The sequence below is a fragment of the Gadus morhua genome, chromosome 7 (genome assembly GCF_902167405.1).
Source record: "Gadus morhua chromosome 7, gadMor3.0, whole genome shotgun sequence".
Classification (NCBI taxonomy): Eukaryota; Metazoa; Chordata; class Actinopteri; order Gadiformes; family Gadidae; genus Gadus; species Gadus morhua.
In genome coordinates this window covers 13532628-13552940 of record NC_044054.1, presented here as the reverse complement: position 1 = coordinate 13552940, position 20313 = coordinate 13532628, and the positions used below count along the sequence as shown (strand labels likewise).

The window sequence follows — 20313 nt, the reverse complement described above, 5'->3', positions numbered from 1 at the left end:
CTTGCACTAGGAGGCGTAACATGTAGTCGGAGGCGTAACTTGTAGTCGGAGGCGTGTCTAGTACTTTTCTATATCGCGGAAGTGATCTGTATGTAGCAGTGGTGCGCGGGTACATAAATGACCGCAACTTGGACCTCAAATATTAGGCCTTAAATTTACTTACCGTCATGAATATCGGAAGACCCGACTTCAATGAAGATCTCGGTGAACCGTGATTTACAACGCTTTTTGTTTACCGCGAAAAGAGAAAGATCTCGCATGGACCGCGATTTAGAAAATAACAAGTTACGCCTCCTAGTACAAGTTACGCCTCCGTCTTGCAGGACGCAGACAGATGCTATTGGAGTTTTACATGCCGCCAACAGTACGACCACAGCACTGAATGCAGTGTGCACTGCCCAAGCTGACCCATAGGGGCGGTAGAGCCTCACCACACTGTGTTTATCATTGGAGAAGAAGACAGTGGTATGGCGGAGAATCCGTTCCTCGAAATGTTCTGTGTGCACTACTAAGATCATTGGAAGAAAAATGTTTTAAGCGTCAGTCGTTTCGCTTATTCCACCTTTGATTGTGAATGCACATTTATGTAACATTCAGCCTAATATGTTGTTGTTGAATAAGAAAACGCCGCGACTCTGAGCCTATTCTAGCCTCTTTACTGTGGAAGGTTTTTCTGCACGGGTCATGTAAGTATGCCAAGCTAAACATTTATGCAGTCTTGGCTCTTCTTTATTTAGTAAGTTTACTTTTTAATTATACATCGTTTGGGGTTATTAAGTTATCAGGGTGAAACGTAGATGATCGGTGCATGGAGAGCACTTGGATCAGATCTGGTTTACCTTACGTAGTGACTTGGTCATTTGTCCCTATTTAATGCATGAGCAACTTTCTGTCTTCCGTCACCCAGCGAAAGGGCAGCATGGACGACCTTGCACACATACTGACAGACCCACTTGGTACAAGGGAAGAAAGTAACGGGCAAATCACAGAGGAGTGTATGCTTGGAAACTGTCGGGTGAGCCTACCCGAGGATCTGCTTGAGGACGTGAGTTACTCGTCTTCTAATTACTTTGTAGAGCTTGTGAGCCATTGAAATGTTGATATATTCTAAGTGTATACGATTGTACACTGTGTTCCCTGCAGCCTGACGTATTCTTCTCCGTGATGAGTGAGAGCACATGGACTGACGTGCTGTCAGACTCCCAGAGGCACCACCTGCGTCAGTTTCTGCCGCAGTTCCCAGGGAATAACGTCGCTGTGCAGGACAGTGCCGTCAGTAATCTTTTCAACAACCAAAGCTTTAACTTTGGAAATCCCCTTCATCTCGCTCAGAGATTATTCAGAGGTGCGGCCTATTTAATATAATATAATGATCTCACTTGCCAAGTCTCACATAAACATACACACCGTTCTATATTACTATTTGTTATGGGAGTGTTTATTAATTATTTTTCTTGTATCATTTAAACCAGATGGCTACTTTAATCCTGAGGTGGTGAAGTACAGGCAGCTGTGTGCTAAGTCTCAGAGAAAGAGGCGTCTGTACTCTCTACAGCAGTACTACCACAGACTACTGAAGCAGATCCTTGTTTCCAGGAAGGTAAACGACCGCCAACACTTGTTAACAGTGACAAGTGCTGTGTGCACCAAAGTGGTACAAAATTGTAATACTGTGGAATTGGGATCTATCTTTTTAAAGACTATAGTCGCCATTTGCAGAGTGCTACTATTTATTTTTTTCTACTTTAAGATTACACTTGATATTAAGAAGCTTTTACTATTGCCTAATTTTACTATGAAGTACTAACTCTCTATGACCTTATGTTTGGCAGTTACGTTTTTTCTGTTGTTACCCATAAGAATTGTTATGCTGCTGGAAAAAATATAGTATTAATATTGGTTGTTGTTGTTGTTGTTGTATTTGCGACATGTGAATGCTTAACAGCGTCCTCTGTTTTTGTGTTTTCCGTTGCGCGGCAGGATCTCCTGGAGCTAGCCGTGCACAGCGGGCTGGACGTGCCACAGAAGCGGCCCCTGAACCCCAGGGGCCAGCTGGAGCCGCAGGAGCCCAGGATCCGAAGGAGGGTGGGCCGCATCCTGAGGGAGGTGAAGGCCGAGTGCGGGGACAGCAACGCCTCCTCTGACGACGACGGAGGTGAGTGGTCTCCTCCGTCAAATCTGTGTTCGTCTCCTACAGGAGAAATCAAATCTATTATGTTGAAAGTGGGGTTGAAGATGACATGCAGCTGAAACGGGTTCTTGATGGTACCTTGGTTTTAAAAATATTAAAAATATTTGTTTAAGTATTGTTTATAACTAAACAATACTTAAATATTAATTGATTGCACAGTACCTTTCATTTATAAGATAGACCCTTGATATTTAAAACCTATTGAGGGAGGGAGAGGGAGAGAGAGAGAGACACATACATTTACATTTTGTGTGAATGGTTTGTGTATACTTTGCATATTGCTATATTACTTCTTATATATCATGTATATGTAATTTATAGCATTTCCAGTACAACAAAACGATCGAACCAGATCATGAAAGGTTGTGGAAAGCTATTCAGCCTTTGTTTTAGAGGACATCAGATGTCATGGTAAAGTGTGCCTGTTTCAACAATCATGAACAAGGCTGACAAAGGGAAACTTTAAACAAAGGTTTTCAGATTGAATGCTATTATTTTGACAGTATTTAACTCTCCTGCCGCTCTTTATATTGCAATGCATCACTGTAAGTTACTTTGTATAGGAACGTCAACAATATCGGTAAAAAATATGTGTTAAAATCTGAAGTAGTGTTATGGTGCCTTGTTTTTTCAGAGTCATGGCCTCCAGCGCCGCAGTCGCCCTCCTCTCCCACCACCAGCCTCCCCCTCCGCGTCCTGCCCAGCCTCTCCACCCAGGACATGAAGACCGCCGGTCAGTGTTGCCTCACCCTCGAGTCGGAATCAAAACTCGATCATGTGTCTTTCTTCCTCAAACGCATGTATTTATAGAGGGTTTCCTTGTTGTTGACAGAAAAACCCGAGCTAGGCGTGCAGGATTTGAAGAGCATGCTCCAGAACCACAGAGAGAAGAGGAAGAGGCATCCGGTAAGTAACGCTAGACAACAAGTCGGCTGACGTAAGTTCATCTTTAATATGCAGACCCCCTCATCCCTCATGTTCTACGACCTGATTCCCCCAGGACCACCCTGACCTCGTCACCTCTGACATCCACTTGGGGAACATGCTCTCCAGGGTCAACATAGGTCGGAAGGGCTCCTCTGTGGGTAAGTAAACAATAACAACTCTATATTTATATTTAGGGACTCGGCATACGCTTTATACAAAGCAAACTCGGAAGTGAGGCGACTAAGTTATATTTCCAGTTACAGACACGAAAATAAAAGTTATAGTGCTGCCTGCATAACCTAGTGTAGTTGTTTCTACAACAACAACTGGGCAGAGTAGCGATCAGAATCGGAGCACCGATTTCTTGGTAGTGGAAGCATGACACAGTAGTTACAACATCAAACACATGTTAACAACACACTTTGATGTTGGAGGAAAAATGTTCAACCTCGTCGTGTGGCTCTGCCCCTCCCAGCTCTGTTTGACCTCGCTTTGCCCAAGAAGAAGATCAAAGAGGAGAGGAGGAAGAAGAGGTTGAGGACGACAGTGAAGCTGGAGGCTGAGGACCCGTGTGAGGCCCTCATGACTTCCGATGCCGCGGCTCTATCGGCCAATCACGTCCCCTCTCTCCCTGACACGCCCACCCCACCGCCACTGGCCAACGTCAAGGAGGAGTGAGCTGCCTGCCTTTACTCTGATGTTACATACAGTATTATGTTATATTAACAAGAATTATCGGTAGTATACACAGTGCTTAATAGTTCATTAATACAGTGTAACATAGACACAAATTTGACACACACACACACACACACACACACACACACACACACACACACACACACACACACACACACACACACACACAGCTATAGTTAGAAAATATGAAATAATATATGCAGCATTATATTGACTATGATAATTTACTGCAGCATTGAAATTCTTTTTGAACATTGGCCTACTTAATAAATTCAGTAAATAAATCACAATTATAGGAATATACTCTATACACATTTAGTGTTTCTAACGCCATTGCTTTTTCATCATTGAATAAGAACGTCAATGTTGCAAATGTAGGAGGTAACAAGTTGTTGTGCTCCAGGGTCATTGAGGAGTGCCAGAGCAGCCCAGCGGTGGTGGAGGAGATCTCCATCAGCTTCTTCAACCTGCTGGAGTCTATCATGAAGACAGAGAATCTATCCAGTACCTCTCTGGTAGGGGGCAGGGCCCGACACCCAGAAATGCACCTGTAATGTAAATGCTTACGTTGTAGTGTTTTCTGTACCTTTTCTTTTTTACTTATTTTATTTCCAGCTCGAGGAGAAGGTTCAAACATGGCAGTTGTCTCCCGCCACCTCCCTCAACCCCTGGTTTTCCTTTGCTTCCTGTTGGTCGGAGTTAGTACTTCCTGCCCTGCAGTTCCTCGCTGGAGAAGCCAAAGGTCAGCCTGTTCTGTACCTTCTTTCACTCTCCTACCCCTGTAGATTATCCTCTTAACCGCAATGCATTTCACCCTCGACATACAACCCTTTAACCCCTGGTGGCGGTGGCTCATGGTAGCTTTAGCTTCTTAATGTTACGAGCTAGCTGCTGCTCCTGGCTCCATGTGTTTGATTATTTCCCCCTGCTGGTTGTATCCCAGATGGCATGATGACGCTGCCCACCGGCTTCTCTCCCTACGTGGAGTTCGGGGATCAGTCCCAGCAGTGGAGGTGGATCGGTAGGCTGTTTGTTTGTTTGTTTGTTTGTAGCACTGCTTCGTAACCGTTGTGTACAGTGAGTGTTGGGAGAGGACTTTGACCCTCAAGAACCTCACCACCTCAGATTATAAAAAATAGGTAATAAACAAGCAGTGGTTCAGCATAGAGTTCCAGTGCCCCGTTTTTACACAATTATTATTGTCTATGGCCAGTGGAAACTGTATAAAGAAATACTCAGCCACACTGCTTACGGTCCCAGTGTGTTTATTTAGCAACAAAGAAAAACATATTCCCGAAAGAATCGTGATTCTTATCTTCTGTAATTCTGACACAGAAGAAACACAAATTTTTCACGACGTCCAAAAATATATTTATAAATTAATAAATAAATGCCTGTGTGTTGTTTACATAATTGCAGTTCAGTAATCAGTTGATTAGAATGATCAGTTGATCAGTGATAACCGTAGGATACAACACCCTAATAATATGTCCTAATACTATATTCACTGAACAATATTTTTATTTTTTATTTATTAGTATATTATCCATATTATTTTTTCTATGATGGTAAATTGATCTATTTCAAGGATTAAATCCCACATACACCTGCAGTACCCTTACGTACCACCAGTGGTACTCATAGCACAGGTTGAAAAACACTGACCTCAAAGACCTTCCTATTGCACTTTTTCTTATTGCAATTTTGTTCCCAGCTTGTGGTTGTAGATGGTTGTTGTTATTTCTTCCTTGTTGATGTTTGATCAGTTGACGGGAAAAAAAATCGGTGTTATCTTATCTGACGATCCTGTGTTTTTAGGGCCCAGTCTAGATGCAGAGAAGGACCTCAGTGCGTTGTGTCAGCTGTGGATCGATTCCAAGGACCTGGTGGTCAAGGTACCATACTCAACATTTGCCATGGAGCCTCTATTGGAGATATCAATGGGAATATAAAATATATAAAAAAAACTGCTTTCCTATGACTTTCCCCATAAGTATTATTCAATAAGAGCGTCTCTTGTTTCTTTCACAGATGGAGCATGAAGACCTATCGGAGATAACCTCCCCCGTGCCTAGGGTGTACGTGTCATAGGTTACAGCAACACTCATATTCAATACAGTCCTATGTTTCAAAGGGCATGAGCAGTGACGTGCGTCTTGTCTTCCCGTGTCCCAGCAGCTGGACGGACTACGTGGTGCGCCCCAGCACGGGAGATGAGAGACACGTCTTCCAGATCCAGGTTGGGAATGTCGGATTTACATTTTATATTAAGACGTTTAGCATACTCCTTTATCCAAAGCGACTCCCAAGTGAGGCTGAACAACCAAAGCAGTCAGAGTGACTACCAAATCTCAACGGGAGTTTCTAAAAATAAAAAGAACAGTTGGGCAGAGTTACAACAGAGGTTTCTACTAACAGAAAATGTGAATAATGATACACAATCGAAATTCAACTCGACTGCTCAAACAGAGTGTCCCAGACGGCTGAAGAAATGTTCTCTGAAGAACAGCGTCAAGATCACGTCATTGGATAAATGGAGTCCTGACCAGTTGACCTTCTTGGGTTAAGTGATCCTCCTTCCTGGCCTCAACCAAATATAAGGGCCTCTTTTAGACAGGACTATCCATGTGGAACTTGGTCTAATACGTTGGCTTTTTAATTAAATTGACCTAAATGGATGTTCACAATAACGACTGTTGTCCCTGCAGGAACAACAGCGCTACGACCAGCCACACAAGGCCTTCACCTTCCGGATGCATGGCTTCGAGTCTGTGGTGGGGCCCGTCAAAGGGGTCTTCGACAAGGAGATGTCCCTGAACAAGGCCCGGGAGCACACCCTGCTACGATCCGACCGGCCTGCCTACGTCACCATCCTGTCCCTGGGTAAGATGGGATAGCGGAGTGGATAAAGTGCTGCCTTCCCACTGTTACCACCAATCTCTGCCCACGTTTTAATATAATATTTTTGTTATGACTATTACGTTGAATCTCATCTATTCTGTCATGTGTTTTGGAAAAGTGGAATTTCATTCATGAATCAATCCTGTTTAATCGACACATCTTTTGGTCAAGGCATCCTTACCCTCGCTGACCGATATAACTTCCAGGTCCATGTTGGTGTTCTGTACAAACGGAGTCCAATTGCCATCTAAGAAACTCACAATTAGAACTAGATTCTCTTTTGTTTTTGTTTTCATATTTGGGCAAGTGCTTCAAGTGCTGTCTATGAAAAACAACCAGCTTGCTCTCTTTATGTCTTTCTGTATTTCTGGATATGCTCCTCTCCTGTTGTCCCCAGTGCGAGACGCAGCGGCCAGGCTTCCTAACGGAGAGGGGACCCGGGCGGAGATCTGTGAGCTCCTGAAGGACTCCCAGTTCCTAGCCCCTGATGTCACCAGCGCCCAGGTCAGAACCACTTTGCTGTGTGTGTGATTTTGTATTTGTATCAGCCGATAAGAGGAAGGCAATCACGGAAATAGTTGTACAGGAAGGTAAACAGCAGGATACCTCCGCTCTGTATTCTATAAGCTTTGGATGGAAGTGTTAGCTGAATGGCTAAATAGTAATTATTTAACATCACATACACACACTCACTATTTTAGAGTGGATTTCAGTGTCGTGAAAGCACTATATAAATGCAGCGAGTTATAATGAATAATTATTATAGAAATATATAATAATCAAATTAGTTTTCTCTGACATTTTGTAGGTGAACACGGTGGTGAGTGGGGCGCTGGACCGGCTGCACTACGAGAAAGACCCGTGTGTGAAGTACGACATCGGACGCAAGCTGTGGATCTACCTGCACCGCGACCGCAGCCAGGAGGAGTTTGGTGAGACGCATCAGAATAGGATCAGATAAGATGTGCTCGTATTAATCCCAGATTGGAAGTTACGCTGTCGCAGCAAAAGTACTGATGGTAATATGAGTTGAAAACGTGTATTTGTACACACAATAGGAGTAGGACAAAGGTTAATGCATAATGTAAACAACAGCAGTGTCAGTAGTGGTTATCGACCGACTATGTCAATAGAATTGACTTGAATTGTGTGGGTCACCATCAAATATTCCCAGACAATATGTTTTTAGGGAAAACTATTTGCCTATGTAAGTTGACATAGGCTGGGCAGGCCAACACCATTTAGTCTTCCAGCACCTGTTTCCCTGATTTCTCTCTTCTGTCCTCCAGAGCGTATTCACCAGGCCCAAGCCGCCGCAGCCAAAGCCAGGAAAGCTCTTCAGCAGAAACCCAAACCCGCCCCTAAACCGGTGAGCACCAGAGCCTCCATAAGGCTGCGGTTTAGTCTGCATGCTCTGTGATTCACACGCTAGATTGAGGAAATCCGGTCGTACCACTTTCCCGTATCTTGCATTGTTTATGTTTGATCTGTAGCCCTGGTGTTGGTGTGTGTTCTTCCTCACCGAGGCGTGAACATGGAGTCACATGACATAACAAAGTGATGATGATGTTGCAGAAGTCTGGGAGCAAAGAGCCTGGCGGTAAGATCCAAGGCTCCCTGGAGGGCGGCCTGGAGTCCAGTCCCATGTCCCCCATCCCCGCCACCCCGAGCACCCCCGGCACCCCCAAATCTCCCCTGCCCTCCACAGTGGGCACCCCCACCAAGACGGGGCTCCCGGACATGGTGAAGAGCAGCCCAGGGTCGGTGGAACAATAAAATACTCCTTTAATAATAAATGAATAATAGATGTTATGATTTGGTTTCTCAAATGTTTCTCGTTTTCTTTTCAAGTGCTAAAAAACGTAGGATTGTACTGCAAGGATGCCACAGCAATGCTATTGCCCGCTCTAGTTATGCTATGTGTTCTGCTGCAGTTATACTTCAGCTATGGTACATTGTCTAAGAGTCGGCGACAGCTAGCTCTAAGAGCTGTGCCACAGTTATGCTACAGCTTTGCTTCCGCTACGCCCAAGTGGCGGGTGGCAGCACTCCTCCTCCCCCACTCACCCGCTGCCGCTGTGTCCCCCCCCCCCCCTCCAGGGTGCTGCTTGTGGCCCCTCCCTCCATGCCCCAGCTGGGCTCCCTGCTGCCCAGCAGCCAGGCTGCCTCCGCGGCCGCCCAGCAGCCCCCCTCCTCCTCCTCCCTCTCCGCCTCCCACCAGCACGCCGCCCGGCTGGTCAGCCACCTGGGGACCGGGGCCCTGCCCCAGGTCCGCATGGTGTCGGCCCAGCCCGCCGTCGGGGGCCCGCAGGCCGCCCTGCTGCACCAGACCGCCCACCAGATCAGGGTGCCCGTCTCCCTGGGAACCAAGGGCCTCTCACAGGTACGCCCCCTCAAGACGAGGGTGTCTGTTTCACTCGGGGAGCGAGGTGGTCTCCGGTGGAAACTGAAGGGTGCATCTCCTCATGCCTCGACGGCACCGTCGCTGATGCTAGGTAACGCGTGTCTTGCAGACGGTGGTGTCCCTGCCGCTACGGAGCCAAGCGGGCAGCAGCCCCATGGGGGTTCCCACCACGCTGTCGGTGTCGGCCCTGGCTGTGGCCAAGCCCCGGCCCGGGTCCCCCGGGAGCCCAGCCAAGACCCTGGTCACCCCCGCCCTCCTGCAGGGCATGGCCGGCCAGAGCATCAAACAGGTGCCCACCCCCCCCCCCCCCCCCATGTGTACACAACAGACCGGGGTAGAAGAGGAGGCCCATGAAGATAGCCACCAGTTGGGGAATGTCTTCATGTTTCACCCATGAAATCCGAGGTCCTTGTACTGAACCACATGATATCACTATAGAAATATGTCATTTGAATAACCTCTCCTTGTGAAGCCAATGACCAATGATCTAATCGTTAGCATTACAATGAAGAACATAGTGTTTGGTTGTTCATATAAGTCCTAATGATAATGTTGAAATCCATTAGTGCAATAATGAAGTCGTACTGCTACACTGCTATCAAGCTGATGGAGTGCTGTGCTGTGCTCTGCTTTTAACTCTCAAATAAGCGCACTGGTGCACGTGGGTCTCTGCTACTCATTGACGCGGTCGTCGAGCCAGTGCCTGGATATTCTTTTCCATTAGAAAAAAATCCCTTTTCTTAGGTTGTGAGGGAATATGCCCCAAGGTAACTTTGGTCTTTCTCCTTTCCTCTTCGGTTTTTATTGTCTTTTTGCATTGGGATTTAAATCCCCTCAGCATCTCTCCTCAGTGCATACCGTGTGTTTTTTCTAAAGGTGTCCATTACCTTATGCTTTGAGAGACTGTCTAAAGCGGTGTTTAGGCTGTTCCCTGAGCCACCCGTAAGCCATTTGCAAGTGAAACCATTTGGCCACGTTTGATGATGCCGAGAGCCCACGGCTCTCTGCCTCTATCCTGCCCACACATTTCCTTCTTTGTGGATTTTGCTTGATTCTTTGAATATGTCCATTAGTGGGTTGAGCCACGAGCGTCCCTGAGAGAGGTCAACTCTCTCTAGATATCAGACTGGGAAGACCGAGAGGGAATTAATATGTAGCGCAGTTGTCGCAGGTCGGAGTCGAACCCGGGGTCGCTACGTGGCGTAGCTGCTTGGTTAGCACACTGACGTGTAGAGCCACATGCTGCCTAAGAGGGTTCTCCGTCGATCTCGTTCTATTTTATGAACTATTTCATGTAATTTAATGGAAATTTAAGCCTTTATGGACTGTGAAGACCGACGGTAGAGTGTGTTGAAACCGACGGTCCAATGTAGCATCAGTCTCACAAATCAGGCGTGATTAAACATTTCGCTTCGTATTTGTTCCGACCTATCGTGTCGCTGGAGGCAGGGAATCTGGCGCCGTGATTTAGCTTAAAGCAAACACAAACCCAGCTGGTGCTTCACACTTCTTCCCGTGGGAAGGCGAGCCAAAGCCTCAGAAGACCGCTCGACACTGGGGCCGATCGGTTTGTGCCTCAGTTCTCATGCATGTGTTTTGTCCTTTTGTTTTGTATGTCTGTTTGTGCCGACAGGTGTCCATCACGGGCCAGCTGGGCGTGAAGACGTCCGTGGGCGGCGGCGGGATCCCCATCACGGCCACCAACCTGCGGATCCAGGGCAAGGACGTGCTGCGGCTGCCGCCCTCCTCCATCACCACCGACTCCAAGGGCCAGACGGTGCTGCGCATCACGCCCGACATGATGGCCACCCTGGCCAAGTCGCCCGTGGCCACCGTCAAGCTCTCCCCGGACTTCCTGGGCTCGGCCGGCCACGGCGGGGGGAAGAGCATCTCGGCCACGCTGCACGTGACCCCGCCCCACTCCTCCTCCTCCTCCTCCTCCTCCACACTCTCCAGCCTGGTGACGGAGGCCGGGAAAGCTGGTAGGAAAACATATTCATCATCACGACTATCAACACAACAGGGGGGGGGGGTAGTGTAGGGGCGAGGGGGTTTACTTCCCAGCTGAATGGTACTTGGTTCAATCCCCGATGTCCACCTGTAGCCTCCCACCTTGATCAAAACGTCTCTAGGCTGCAACTGCCCCTTAGTGATCCATATCTGAATTCAGACCATCAAGGACATTCTCATGGAAGCATCTGCTAATAAATATAGATAATAAATAAAGCGAAGGTGACGTTCGTGTAAGCCATCAGACCGCCTCCCCCAGGCTCTCCAAAGACAGGAGGGCCTCGGCACTCATGGGGGGGGAAACAGGGAGACGTTGACCCCCGGTAACCACGGAACAATGCTGTCTCAAGGTCTCAAGGCGGGCCACGCCTCCTCCTCGCTGCTGAAGGCGGGCGCGGCCGACACGGCCATCCGCCTGATGCCCACGCTGGCCGTCACCGTGGGCGACCAGAAGACCAGGACCTTCTCCACGCACGTGTCGTCGGCGTCCGGGGACTCGAAGGGCGCCGCCACCATCCGCATCATGCCCGGCCTGGGGGTCATCCCGCACAAGCAGGGCCAGACCATCACCATGACGACCATGGCCGGCAGCAAGCCGCTGACGGTGTCGGCCGGCCCCGGGACGGTGACCATGGCGGCGGCCGGTGCCCTCGGCGCCAAGGGGATCACGGTGTCCGCCTCGCCGCTCACCATCGGCACGGCGACCGGCACCGTGCGCCACGTGCCCGTCACGGCCACGGTGGTGACCACGCAGGCGGTGAGTTGGACGCGGTTTGGAAGAACTTAAATGATGGCATTAGGGGATGTGATGATGTTTGATTACATACAGCTAACCTGTTTGCACTTTGTTGGGTCACTATATGCAAAGGGTGGATGCTGCCAATTAGGGCTGGGCGATTAATCTAATTTTGATCACAATTTCAATTTTAGCGTCAAACGATCACGAATGTACTTTTTTTATTTTTTTATGTTTTATAGAAAGGGCAGAACAGCTGGATACATATCTGTTTATCATTTTAGATTGGAACATTTTATGTTTGACCATTTTGTGTATTTTTTTAAGGCGAAATTTCAAAGTTCTCAGTTACAAAAAAAGAATTCAGAGAGACATACTGAATAAATACAACATGTTTTTAAACTCAAAAATAATCGTTTGAATAATCGTGATTTCAATGTTGACCAAAATAATCGTGATTATGATTTTTCCCATAATCGAGCAGCCCTACTGCCAATGTCGTGTATAGGGGGACCTGTGAGGCTGATCAGCTGTCTCTTACTGTCCCCTTCCTAGCCCAGTAGTCCCGATTGTTAAATGCATACCCACAATGTTAATACACTCTGTCACTGCTAGGGTGTGGCGGGGCCTTTTAGAAGAGGCTGGGTGTATCTCCTGTGTCTGATAAGCTCATCATGCAGCGTGATACCCGACATAAGACGCGTCCCCCTCCGCCCCCGCAGGGTAAGCTGCCCACCAGGATCACGGTGCCTCTGTCCGTCCTCAACCAGCCGCTGAAGACCAAGAGTGTGGTGACCTCGCCCATGGTGAAGGGGAGCCTCAACACCAGGTGAGCTCACAGGAGACGGGGAGCCCACCGCGGCTGAGCCCGTCCCTGTCCACGAGGCTCAGGCTTAGTCCACACACTCAGGTCCAATCCCATTTCTACCCCTTACCCCTTCAAAACAAAAGGGAGGGGTAAGGGGTAGAAATGGGATTGGGCCTCAGTGCATATTGAACAGCAGTGGCCATGAGCACATTGGGGCAAAGAGGTCAGCATTTCCCAAAAGTTTCACCTGTCCACACAAATGAGGAGCAACAAAGTTACAATCATCTCCAAGCTCTGTTCTCGGTGACCTTAAGTGGTGTTTCTTTATGAATAAGAGGCAAAAGAAAAAAGAAAATAAGAATAAAAGGCTTAACCCATTCCTGGCCCAAAGGCCTCCGCCACCTAGCTACCGTTTAGAACCAAGATAGTCAAGAGGAAAATGTTTTTTTTTATACCCTAATAGACATAAGATTAAAGTTAATACACAAACAGGAGAAGTATACAGCTAAAATAAGCATGGCCTTTAATTCACATTTGGTGCTGAATTAAAGGCCAACTGAAGTTCACCCCCCCCCCCCCCCCCCTCACCGTGCACATATTTAGATCAAGATGGCCGCTAGGCGAACAGGTAAACGCAAACCCATAGACTCAGGCCTGCTTGTGTGTGTGTGTGCGCGTGTGTGCGTGCGTGCGCGTGGCCCCGTGTGTAGCCTCAGCAGCCTTGGGAGGAACATCATCCTGACCACCATGCCGGCAGGCACCAAGCTCATGGCCGGGAACAAGCCGGTCAGCTTCGTCACCGCCCAGCAGCTGCAGCAGCTGCAGCAGCAGGGTCAAGCCACACAGGTGAGGCCGCCTCATGGGACCCGGGCTCACCAGGTCATTTGACTTGACTCACGTCATGTGACCTGGGCTCACCAGGGCATTTGACTTGACTCACGTCATGTGACCATGCTTATGTGGCTGGGTGATATGATGAACTGTTTTGAGCCGTTAAGAATTGTGGGACTTCTGTACATGAAAGGTGCTATATGTAAATGTATTTGACCTGCGTACACAACGCATACACGGATTTGCATCATGTGACTTGATTGCACCATTTTTATGCTTGAGGTGATCTTTGTGTTCGCAATAAATGTAGGCTGATTACAGGCTATAAGCGAGTCTATATATAATGCTACAATGGACCTTTGTAGCATTAACTAAAAGGTTTGTACCTATAAACCTTTATTCAGCTGACATAAGCCACCTCATAACATAGGTTTGTATGATTTCATGCTTATAAGATAGTTTGACAAAAAAAAGCTTGCGCTTATAAACTAATTAAGCAGCATATATTAGCTCATGCTTATATGTGACTTATACACACAAGCTATATCAAAGGTTACAACTATTGAAGCTAATTTATAAACCAAACCATGCTTACGCTGACCAGGTAGGTGAAAAGACCACTCCCGCCTCGCTGTAGTGGCAGACCTACGTGATACAGTAGGTGCTGCAGCCTAAACGTGTTCGACCCTCGTCCAGGTCCGGATCCAGACCGTTCAGACCCAGCAGATCCAGCAGCACGTGGCGACGGGTTCTCCTAAATCTGTGTCCACCGTGGTGGTCACCACCGCACCCTCGCTGAAATGTCCGCCGGACCCCTCGGCCGCCCCTCAACCATGAGCCCCCCCCCCCCCCCCCCCCCATGGAGATCTTAATGAACACTTCAACAACCGAGTCCACTGGTTCATTTGTGTACATGTTCTGTGGGCTTTTCAAAGACCACTCCTTGGATAATTTATGTTCAACAACATTTAATACACTTACTCCGCTTTGGAAGAAATCGTACAATAAGGACAATAGACACTGTTAATATAATTGTTTTCTTTGTTGTTATGTCTGTACAATGCTAATAAAAGGCTTTGCTTTGTGAGTCAGTGTATGTGCTTATCTGGAATAGGATTGTTTATCTCCAACATGAACTTCTTATCGAAGTAGTTTATTGTCAGATGTGCAGTTTGACATATTTTCAGGATTTCATAAGATTTGGCAAACTTAGAAATAGTAATCAAACCATAAAAAACATGAAAAAAGGTTAATGTTTTTAGGTCATTATATTGCCTAGCCGAGCTTTTGTCATTTACCATCTAACAGTGGCTTATAGTTTGTATTCAGTTCATGGTAAATCGTTCCAGTCTTACATTCATTAAGGTATTCAGTTGAACATTCGTACATTGTAAAATTATGTGCAATTTCATAACAGTGAAACATTGAAAATATATATGACCCGTTTTAAATATATGATGGATACAAACACATTATTACTTCATAATGTATCTGCATGTGTAAGTTAATCTTCGTCCGTGTCGTCGAGCAGGGCCTTCTGGGAGGAGTTGGTTGTGTTCCTCATGCCCAGCTCCACGTTTCTGCTCTCTCCAGACACTCTTTTCACAATTCTGTTGAAACAAACAATTATTCTCCAGCATAATGAAAGGTATTAATAATTAGTTATTAGACAAACTACCAAATAAATAACTTAACCAAAGACTTTGAGATATTTCAATGCAGTTAATATTTAACATCAAAGTATTTTTTTCGAAGTCTTTTTGATGGGTGCTTATTCAAATATATATATATATGTGTATGTAGATACACATACATTATTTATATAATATATATACAGTATATATAATATTTCATTTATACAGTATATATAATATATAAATATATACATATTTATTGCCTGCAAAACATGAGCTTTGAACTTTTGTTTTGAAATACGAGGCCAATTTTTGACAGACAAAAATAAACTACACCTTTATAAAATACCCTTTGTAAATTTGTTAAACTCAACGTTTATATTTGCCAATAGTTCAAGTCTGTACGGTACCTGTTAAAAGCTAATTAAGGGTAGTAAACCCCCAAATCAATTATTTCCGTTGGCAACCTCAAGAGCTTTGGGAAGATTTCTGTTATCTTTGAGCCATTGACACTGTCATGTTTTGTCTGTGCTACTTACGAACAAACCAGAAGGGCTACAATGCTGATGATGAGCAGGGCCATGGCTATGTGCCAGCAGAAGCACATGGTGGTGAACATGACGTTGTTGTGCAACGTTAAATCCCACTTTGGCCCACTTAAAGGGAACAGCACACATCCAATCTGAAAACAAGGTAAAGGCATGGTTACGAATGAATAACCTGGGACAGGTGGGATTTAGCTTCAGACAGTATGTGCAGCTTGATGCTAATGTTTTAGTGCGACTGGATGTTGATTTTGGATCTGGAATGCATGAAGATGATGAATCCTGAATAACCAGCCTAACCAGACCAGTATGTCAATGCCCATTGTTACAGTTACCACATGTCAGCTGCTGTTGAGCCTGTATACACAAAAAGTATCACTCAAAGTACACCAAAAAAACACTTGCTTATTTTGCAACAGATTGCAAGGTAATGATAATTAAAAGATGTTGAGCTGTATTTAAAGGGGACTTATTATACCACCAGGTGTGAGTGTGATTAGCCTTACAAGCCGTTTCGAAAATCTGCCTAATATGACATCACTAGTGGGTGCGTCCACCTAGATCTGTGCTGGATAGATCTATCTACCAGCCTACCCAGTGGACTGAAGTAAACATTGCTCATCTATCCAGCACAGATCTAGGTGGACACACCCACTAGTGATGTCATATTAGGCAGATTTTCGAAACGGCTTGTAAGGCTAATCACACTCACACCTGGTGGTATAATAAGTCCCCTTTAAGGGGCCGCTATTGGACCTCGCTGTGTGATGGTGATTGGACCTCTACAAGCCACTTCAAATCTAACCTTTTATGACATCACCAATTGGACTTTTGACTATGTCACTACAGGGTTACCGTTCCAGTGGGATAAATTTACCCTGTAGTGACATTCTAGGCTAAGTGACCATGCAGGGTAAATCTACACCTTTGTGTCATCACAAGTTGACCCATTGACCCTATTGCAACACTATAGGTTAGGAAGTGACTATATGGTAAATCTAGGCTAAAGGGACTAATTAGGGTAAATCGACCCTATGGCTACATCCCAAAGGGGGAGTGTCCTCATCACAAGTAGGAGTGTCCTCATCCCGAGAGGGAGTGTCCTCATCGCAAGGGGGAGTGGCCTCATCACAAGTGGAGTGTCCTCATCCCTAGAGGGAGTGTCCTCATCGCAAGGGGGTTTGGCCTCATCACAAGGGGGAGAGGCCTCATCACGAGGGGGAGTGGCCTCATCGCAAGGGGGAGTGGCCTTATCACAAGGGGAGTGGCCTCATCACAAGGGGGAGTGGCCTCATCACAAGGGCGAGTGTCTTCATTACAAGTAGGGTGTGTCTACATGTGCTTCTGGTACCTGGTAGAACCAGGATCCCTGCAGGAAGAAGAGGCAGGCCAGGGACAGCTCCAGGATGATGTTGTCCCTCAGGAACACCTGCAGCATGGCGTTGGCCGAGCCCACGAACACGGGCACCAGCAGCAGCGTGTGCACGTGGGCGTCCAGGAGGGGCCGGTTGTGCAGGTGATAGTAGAACAGGAACCCTGAACGGACACGGGGGAGACAGGACGTCAGGGATACCCCAAGAGCTTTGACTCAACTGTGGATCTCCTGTGTGTTTTTTTGCCATTTGTAATACTGTACTATACTGTACATTAAAGTACAGTATGTACTGTATACTGCTATACTGTACTCTACTCTAGAGCAATGCACCATAATATTGCATGGTATACTATATATCCTACTATACTACACTGTACTCGAAGATATTAAACCATAATATACTGTACTATAATATATTGTACGGTACAACCGTACTATTCAGTACTACCTCCACAGTTTACTATAATGTCATACTATACAACCATACACCGTACCTTCGACAAACAGTGCCAGAGAGATGGACATCCGATCTATGCCGAGGGGCATGGACTTCATCAAGCTGGTGACGTTGGCGAAGCCGGCGATGCCAAAGAACAGGTACATGGTGCTGTGCTGCCAGTTCATCAGCTTCACCCAGGCCCCGCCGCTGTAGAGCCGCGCGTGGGGCCCGTCCACCACAAACTGCTCCACCATGATACCTGCAGCCCAGGGGGATACACCACGGGGAGAGGGGAGTCAGGGGGGGGGGGGAGAGAGTGTGAGGAGGAGGACGGAGCTATACGAGCACTTTAGACTGGCTTTTGGCCCCGTTTGTAGGTCTTAACAATTCTAGAACTTCTTATCTTTGTTCACGTTTTTACTACTCACATAGTTTTAATTTCATTAACATCTGCCCATCATATCAATACCCCAGCCAGTGTATAGGGATTCGCAGCACGTTAATTAAATTGTGGATACAAATCCTTGTGGTCTTGTGGTTGTTTAAACAAGACCTCTATTAAAAGGTTATCAGATATCTATGGCTCAAACGTTTACGGTGACCCCATTCGTAAATGAGGTGACCCCAAGTGGGGTCCTGACCAACAGGTTTTGGAAACACTTTAGGTTAAGAGGACGGCTAACCGACAAATGCAGCAAACATCATGAATCCCCCCTCGACATATTCCATCTTCCTGAGGAAGGTGGGCGCCTTGGGCCGCCCGGGGGTCTTGCCCTTCCTCCAGCGGTGGCGTAGCGTGTGTTTGACGGCCAGCCACAGGCCGTACAGCAGGAAGAAGGTGCCCGGAATGGCATGTCCTCCAAAGTTGGCCATCTTTTACATAGGCCTGAAAAGACGTCACACCAACCCCCCGGAGACCCTGGGAGGAAGAGGAAACCATGGTTAATATCATAATTCACACAAGATACTTAATTATATTACGGCTTCATCTCTAAAAAAAAAACGACCTCGCCTCTCGGGAGCGAGGAGAACTTCAGTTTTCAGTTAATTACAATTAACTCTTTAGGTTTATTCTGAGTTAGGTTAGAATACAGTTTGAATGATCTCCACCACAGAGGACAGTCTGGCAAACAAAAAAAGCATCTGTTCTAAAATCGGAATGACTTTTCACATGTAGGCAATAACCAGCCAGGGTGAGCACTCCCAGCCTGGGTCGTGAACGCTGATAAGGCTGCCTTGGACGGGGACAGGGATTTGGAGTTTGAACCGCCTAAGGTTGGGTCCATTATGCAGTTCAAGTCCCCACCATATAGGGAAAAGATTAGGCAATAGAGAGGTGAATATGTTAATAACCCCCCCCCCCCCAGGGACCCTGTTTGGGAGCGTACACAACGAGCAGAACGGGGGTGGGATGCTAAGAGCCAGAGCATCTTTAAGCTTGATTTCCTCAAGGAATACATTGCTTAAGGTCTATGTTAATCAAATAGCATGTTCAAGGCCTGCAGATGATCCACCAGCCTTCCAAACAAAAGCTGCATTCATTCATTCCCCAGCCCTCAATTAATTATGGGAGGATGACAAACCTTAACAATGTTTAATTCTGAGTCATCTGGTGTCTTTTAGACGGTGCTGTGTCATTCCGTACACACTGACAAGCTGCTACTTCCTTGTTTGTGTTGGAAACAAACAATTTATTCAAATTGAGTGGGATAGGATTTTCAAAACTCAATAAGTATAGAGAGATTTATTTGTTTCTTATAGACACCTAGAAGTATGCATAAATTGTTGATACATTTACAACATTAATAAATAATAATAATTAAATTAAAAGTAAAATAAGATTGCATATTTCATAATTTGGTTTATTTAATGGTTTTCTTCCTTGTGGTGTCCCTTACCAAACTTACTAGAATAGGTTGTCAGACAAGTTTTTCTGGATTAATCCCTGGTTACATGGTGCTCAGGGTTACATTGTGTGATTAATTGTCAGCTTTATTTAGAAAAGTTCTCACATTTCTAAATAAGACAGCTTTTATTGTGTTGGTTTCTGTTTTGGTTAAGTTTTGTTTTTTTGATAAATAAATTAGAAATGATATGCAGGAACATTTAAAAAACTCTCTGTTCTCTTATATTTGCCCCTTAGATGTATATGTTTATTATATCTGTATTTAATCATAAAATCCTATCACTGTCATCCCATCTCATCCATAAAACAAAAAGTCCTATTTACATCTTGGCAATTTTGATAATGGCACAAAATAAATACATACTCTACCTTTTCCTTTTGCTGCTGTATCCTGATTGGTATGAATGTCTCTTACAGTCCTGGCAGGTGAACGCGTGTATCAGGACTAGTCGGTTTTACCAGTGAGCACGCTTGTTGAACGCTCCAGGCGACATCATCCCATAGCCCCGCCCCTCATTTACATTGCTGTTCTGCGACACTTGAGGTCTTCATGAAACTTACTAACAGTCAAGCAAAACAAGGGCGGCTCTACCTGTGCACATTAAGTTGAATGCATTTAAATATGAATACAATAATTTACATATGGAGCATATCTGATACAAAAAAACTGGTTCTCGATGGGTTTCAAGTGAAAGAGCCAGTGATGTCATGTTTATTTCGCAAACATGAGATCTTCAGTGGATAGGAGTTAATGTATAACCTTAAAATGGGCAGTATGTCGATTGAGAGAGAGAGAGAGAGAGAGAGAGAGAGAGAGAGAGAGAGAGAGAGAGAGAGAGAGAGAGAGAGAGAGAGCGAGATAGAGAGATAGAGAGAGAGAGAGAGAGAGAGAGAGAGAGAGAGAGAG

General features: G+C 46.1%; 2 protein-coding genes across 4 annotated transcripts; one reads left to right on the top strand and one right to left on the bottom strand.

Annotated features, from left to right (window-relative positions):
• The first annotated feature begins 101 nt into the window (after positions 1-101).
• On the top strand, positions 102-14594 carry nfrkb (nuclear factor related to kappaB binding protein). Of its 2 annotated transcripts, none has more exons than XM_030360465.1 (27): positions 102-686; positions 908-1045; positions 1144-1345; positions 1473-1600; positions 1981-2155; positions 2826-2924; positions 3024-3097; positions 3192-3276; positions 3594-3792; positions 4221-4332; positions 4433-4559; positions 4761-4838; positions 5636-5712; positions 5849-5895; positions 5993-6056; positions 6526-6700; positions 7116-7222; positions 7527-7650; positions 8008-8087; positions 8297-8478; positions 8819-9101; positions 9232-9411; positions 10756-11104; positions 11483-11889; positions 12591-12697; positions 13387-13522; positions 14204-14594. In XM_030360465.1, the coding sequence occupies exons 2-27, from the start codon at positions 920-922 to the stop codon at positions 14342-14344; spliced, it is 3864 nt and encodes a 1287-aa protein (XP_030216325.1). In that variant the 5' UTR covers positions 102-686; positions 908-919; the 3' UTR covers positions 14345-14594. The 2 variants fall into 2 exon arrangements, with proteins under 2 accessions (XP_030216325.1, XP_030216324.1); XM_030360464.1 differs by having other exon boundaries at positions 105-686; positions 8294-8478.
• Positions 14459-20237, bottom strand: tmem45b (transmembrane protein 45B). 2 transcript variants are annotated; one of them, XM_030360486.1, is made up of 7 exons: positions 19776-20237; positions 19084-19166; positions 18184-18419; positions 17556-17759; positions 17038-17222; positions 15681-15823; positions 14459-15117 (listed from the first exon to the last, which is right to left on the bottom strand). In XM_030360486.1, the coding sequence occupies exons 3-7, from the start codon at positions 18371-18373 to the stop codon at positions 15012-15014; spliced, it is 828 nt and encodes a 275-aa protein (XP_030216346.1). In that variant the 5' UTR covers positions 18374-18419; positions 19084-19166; positions 19776-20237; the 3' UTR covers positions 14459-15011. The 2 variants fall into 2 exon arrangements, with proteins under 2 accessions (XP_030216346.1, XP_030216345.1); XM_030360485.1 differs by lacking the exon at positions 19084-19166 and having other exon boundaries at positions 19776-19976.
• Positions 20238-20313: the final 76 nt, after the last annotated feature.

Excerpts from the sequence above, each read along its gene's own strand:
- tmem45b (XM_030360486.1), bottom strand. The coding sequence starts at position 18,373 with ATGGCCAACTTTGGAGGACATGCCATTCCGGGCACCTTCTTCCTGCTG. Across the intron at positions 17,760-18,183 it reads GATGTTTGCTGCATTTGTCG|GTATCATGGTGGAGCAGTTT; the intron begins GTTAGCCGTCCT and ends CCTGGGCTGCAG. Across the intron at positions 15,824-17,037 it reads AGGGATCCTGGTTCTACCAG|ATTGGATGTGTGCTGTTCCC; the intron begins GTACCAGAAGCA and ends CCTTGTTTTCAG.
- nfrkb (XM_030360464.1), top strand. The coding sequence starts at position 920 with ATGGACGACCTTGCACACATACTGACAGACCCACTTGGTACAAGGGAA. Across the intron at positions 1,346-1,472 it reads CGCTCAGAGATTATTCAGAG|ATGGCTACTTTAATCCTGAG; the intron begins GTGCGGCCTATT and ends CATTTAAACCAG. Across the intron at positions 2,925-3,023 it reads CCAGGACATGAAGACCGCCG|AAAAACCCGAGCTAGGCGTG; the intron begins GTCAGTGTTGCC and ends TGTTGTTGACAG.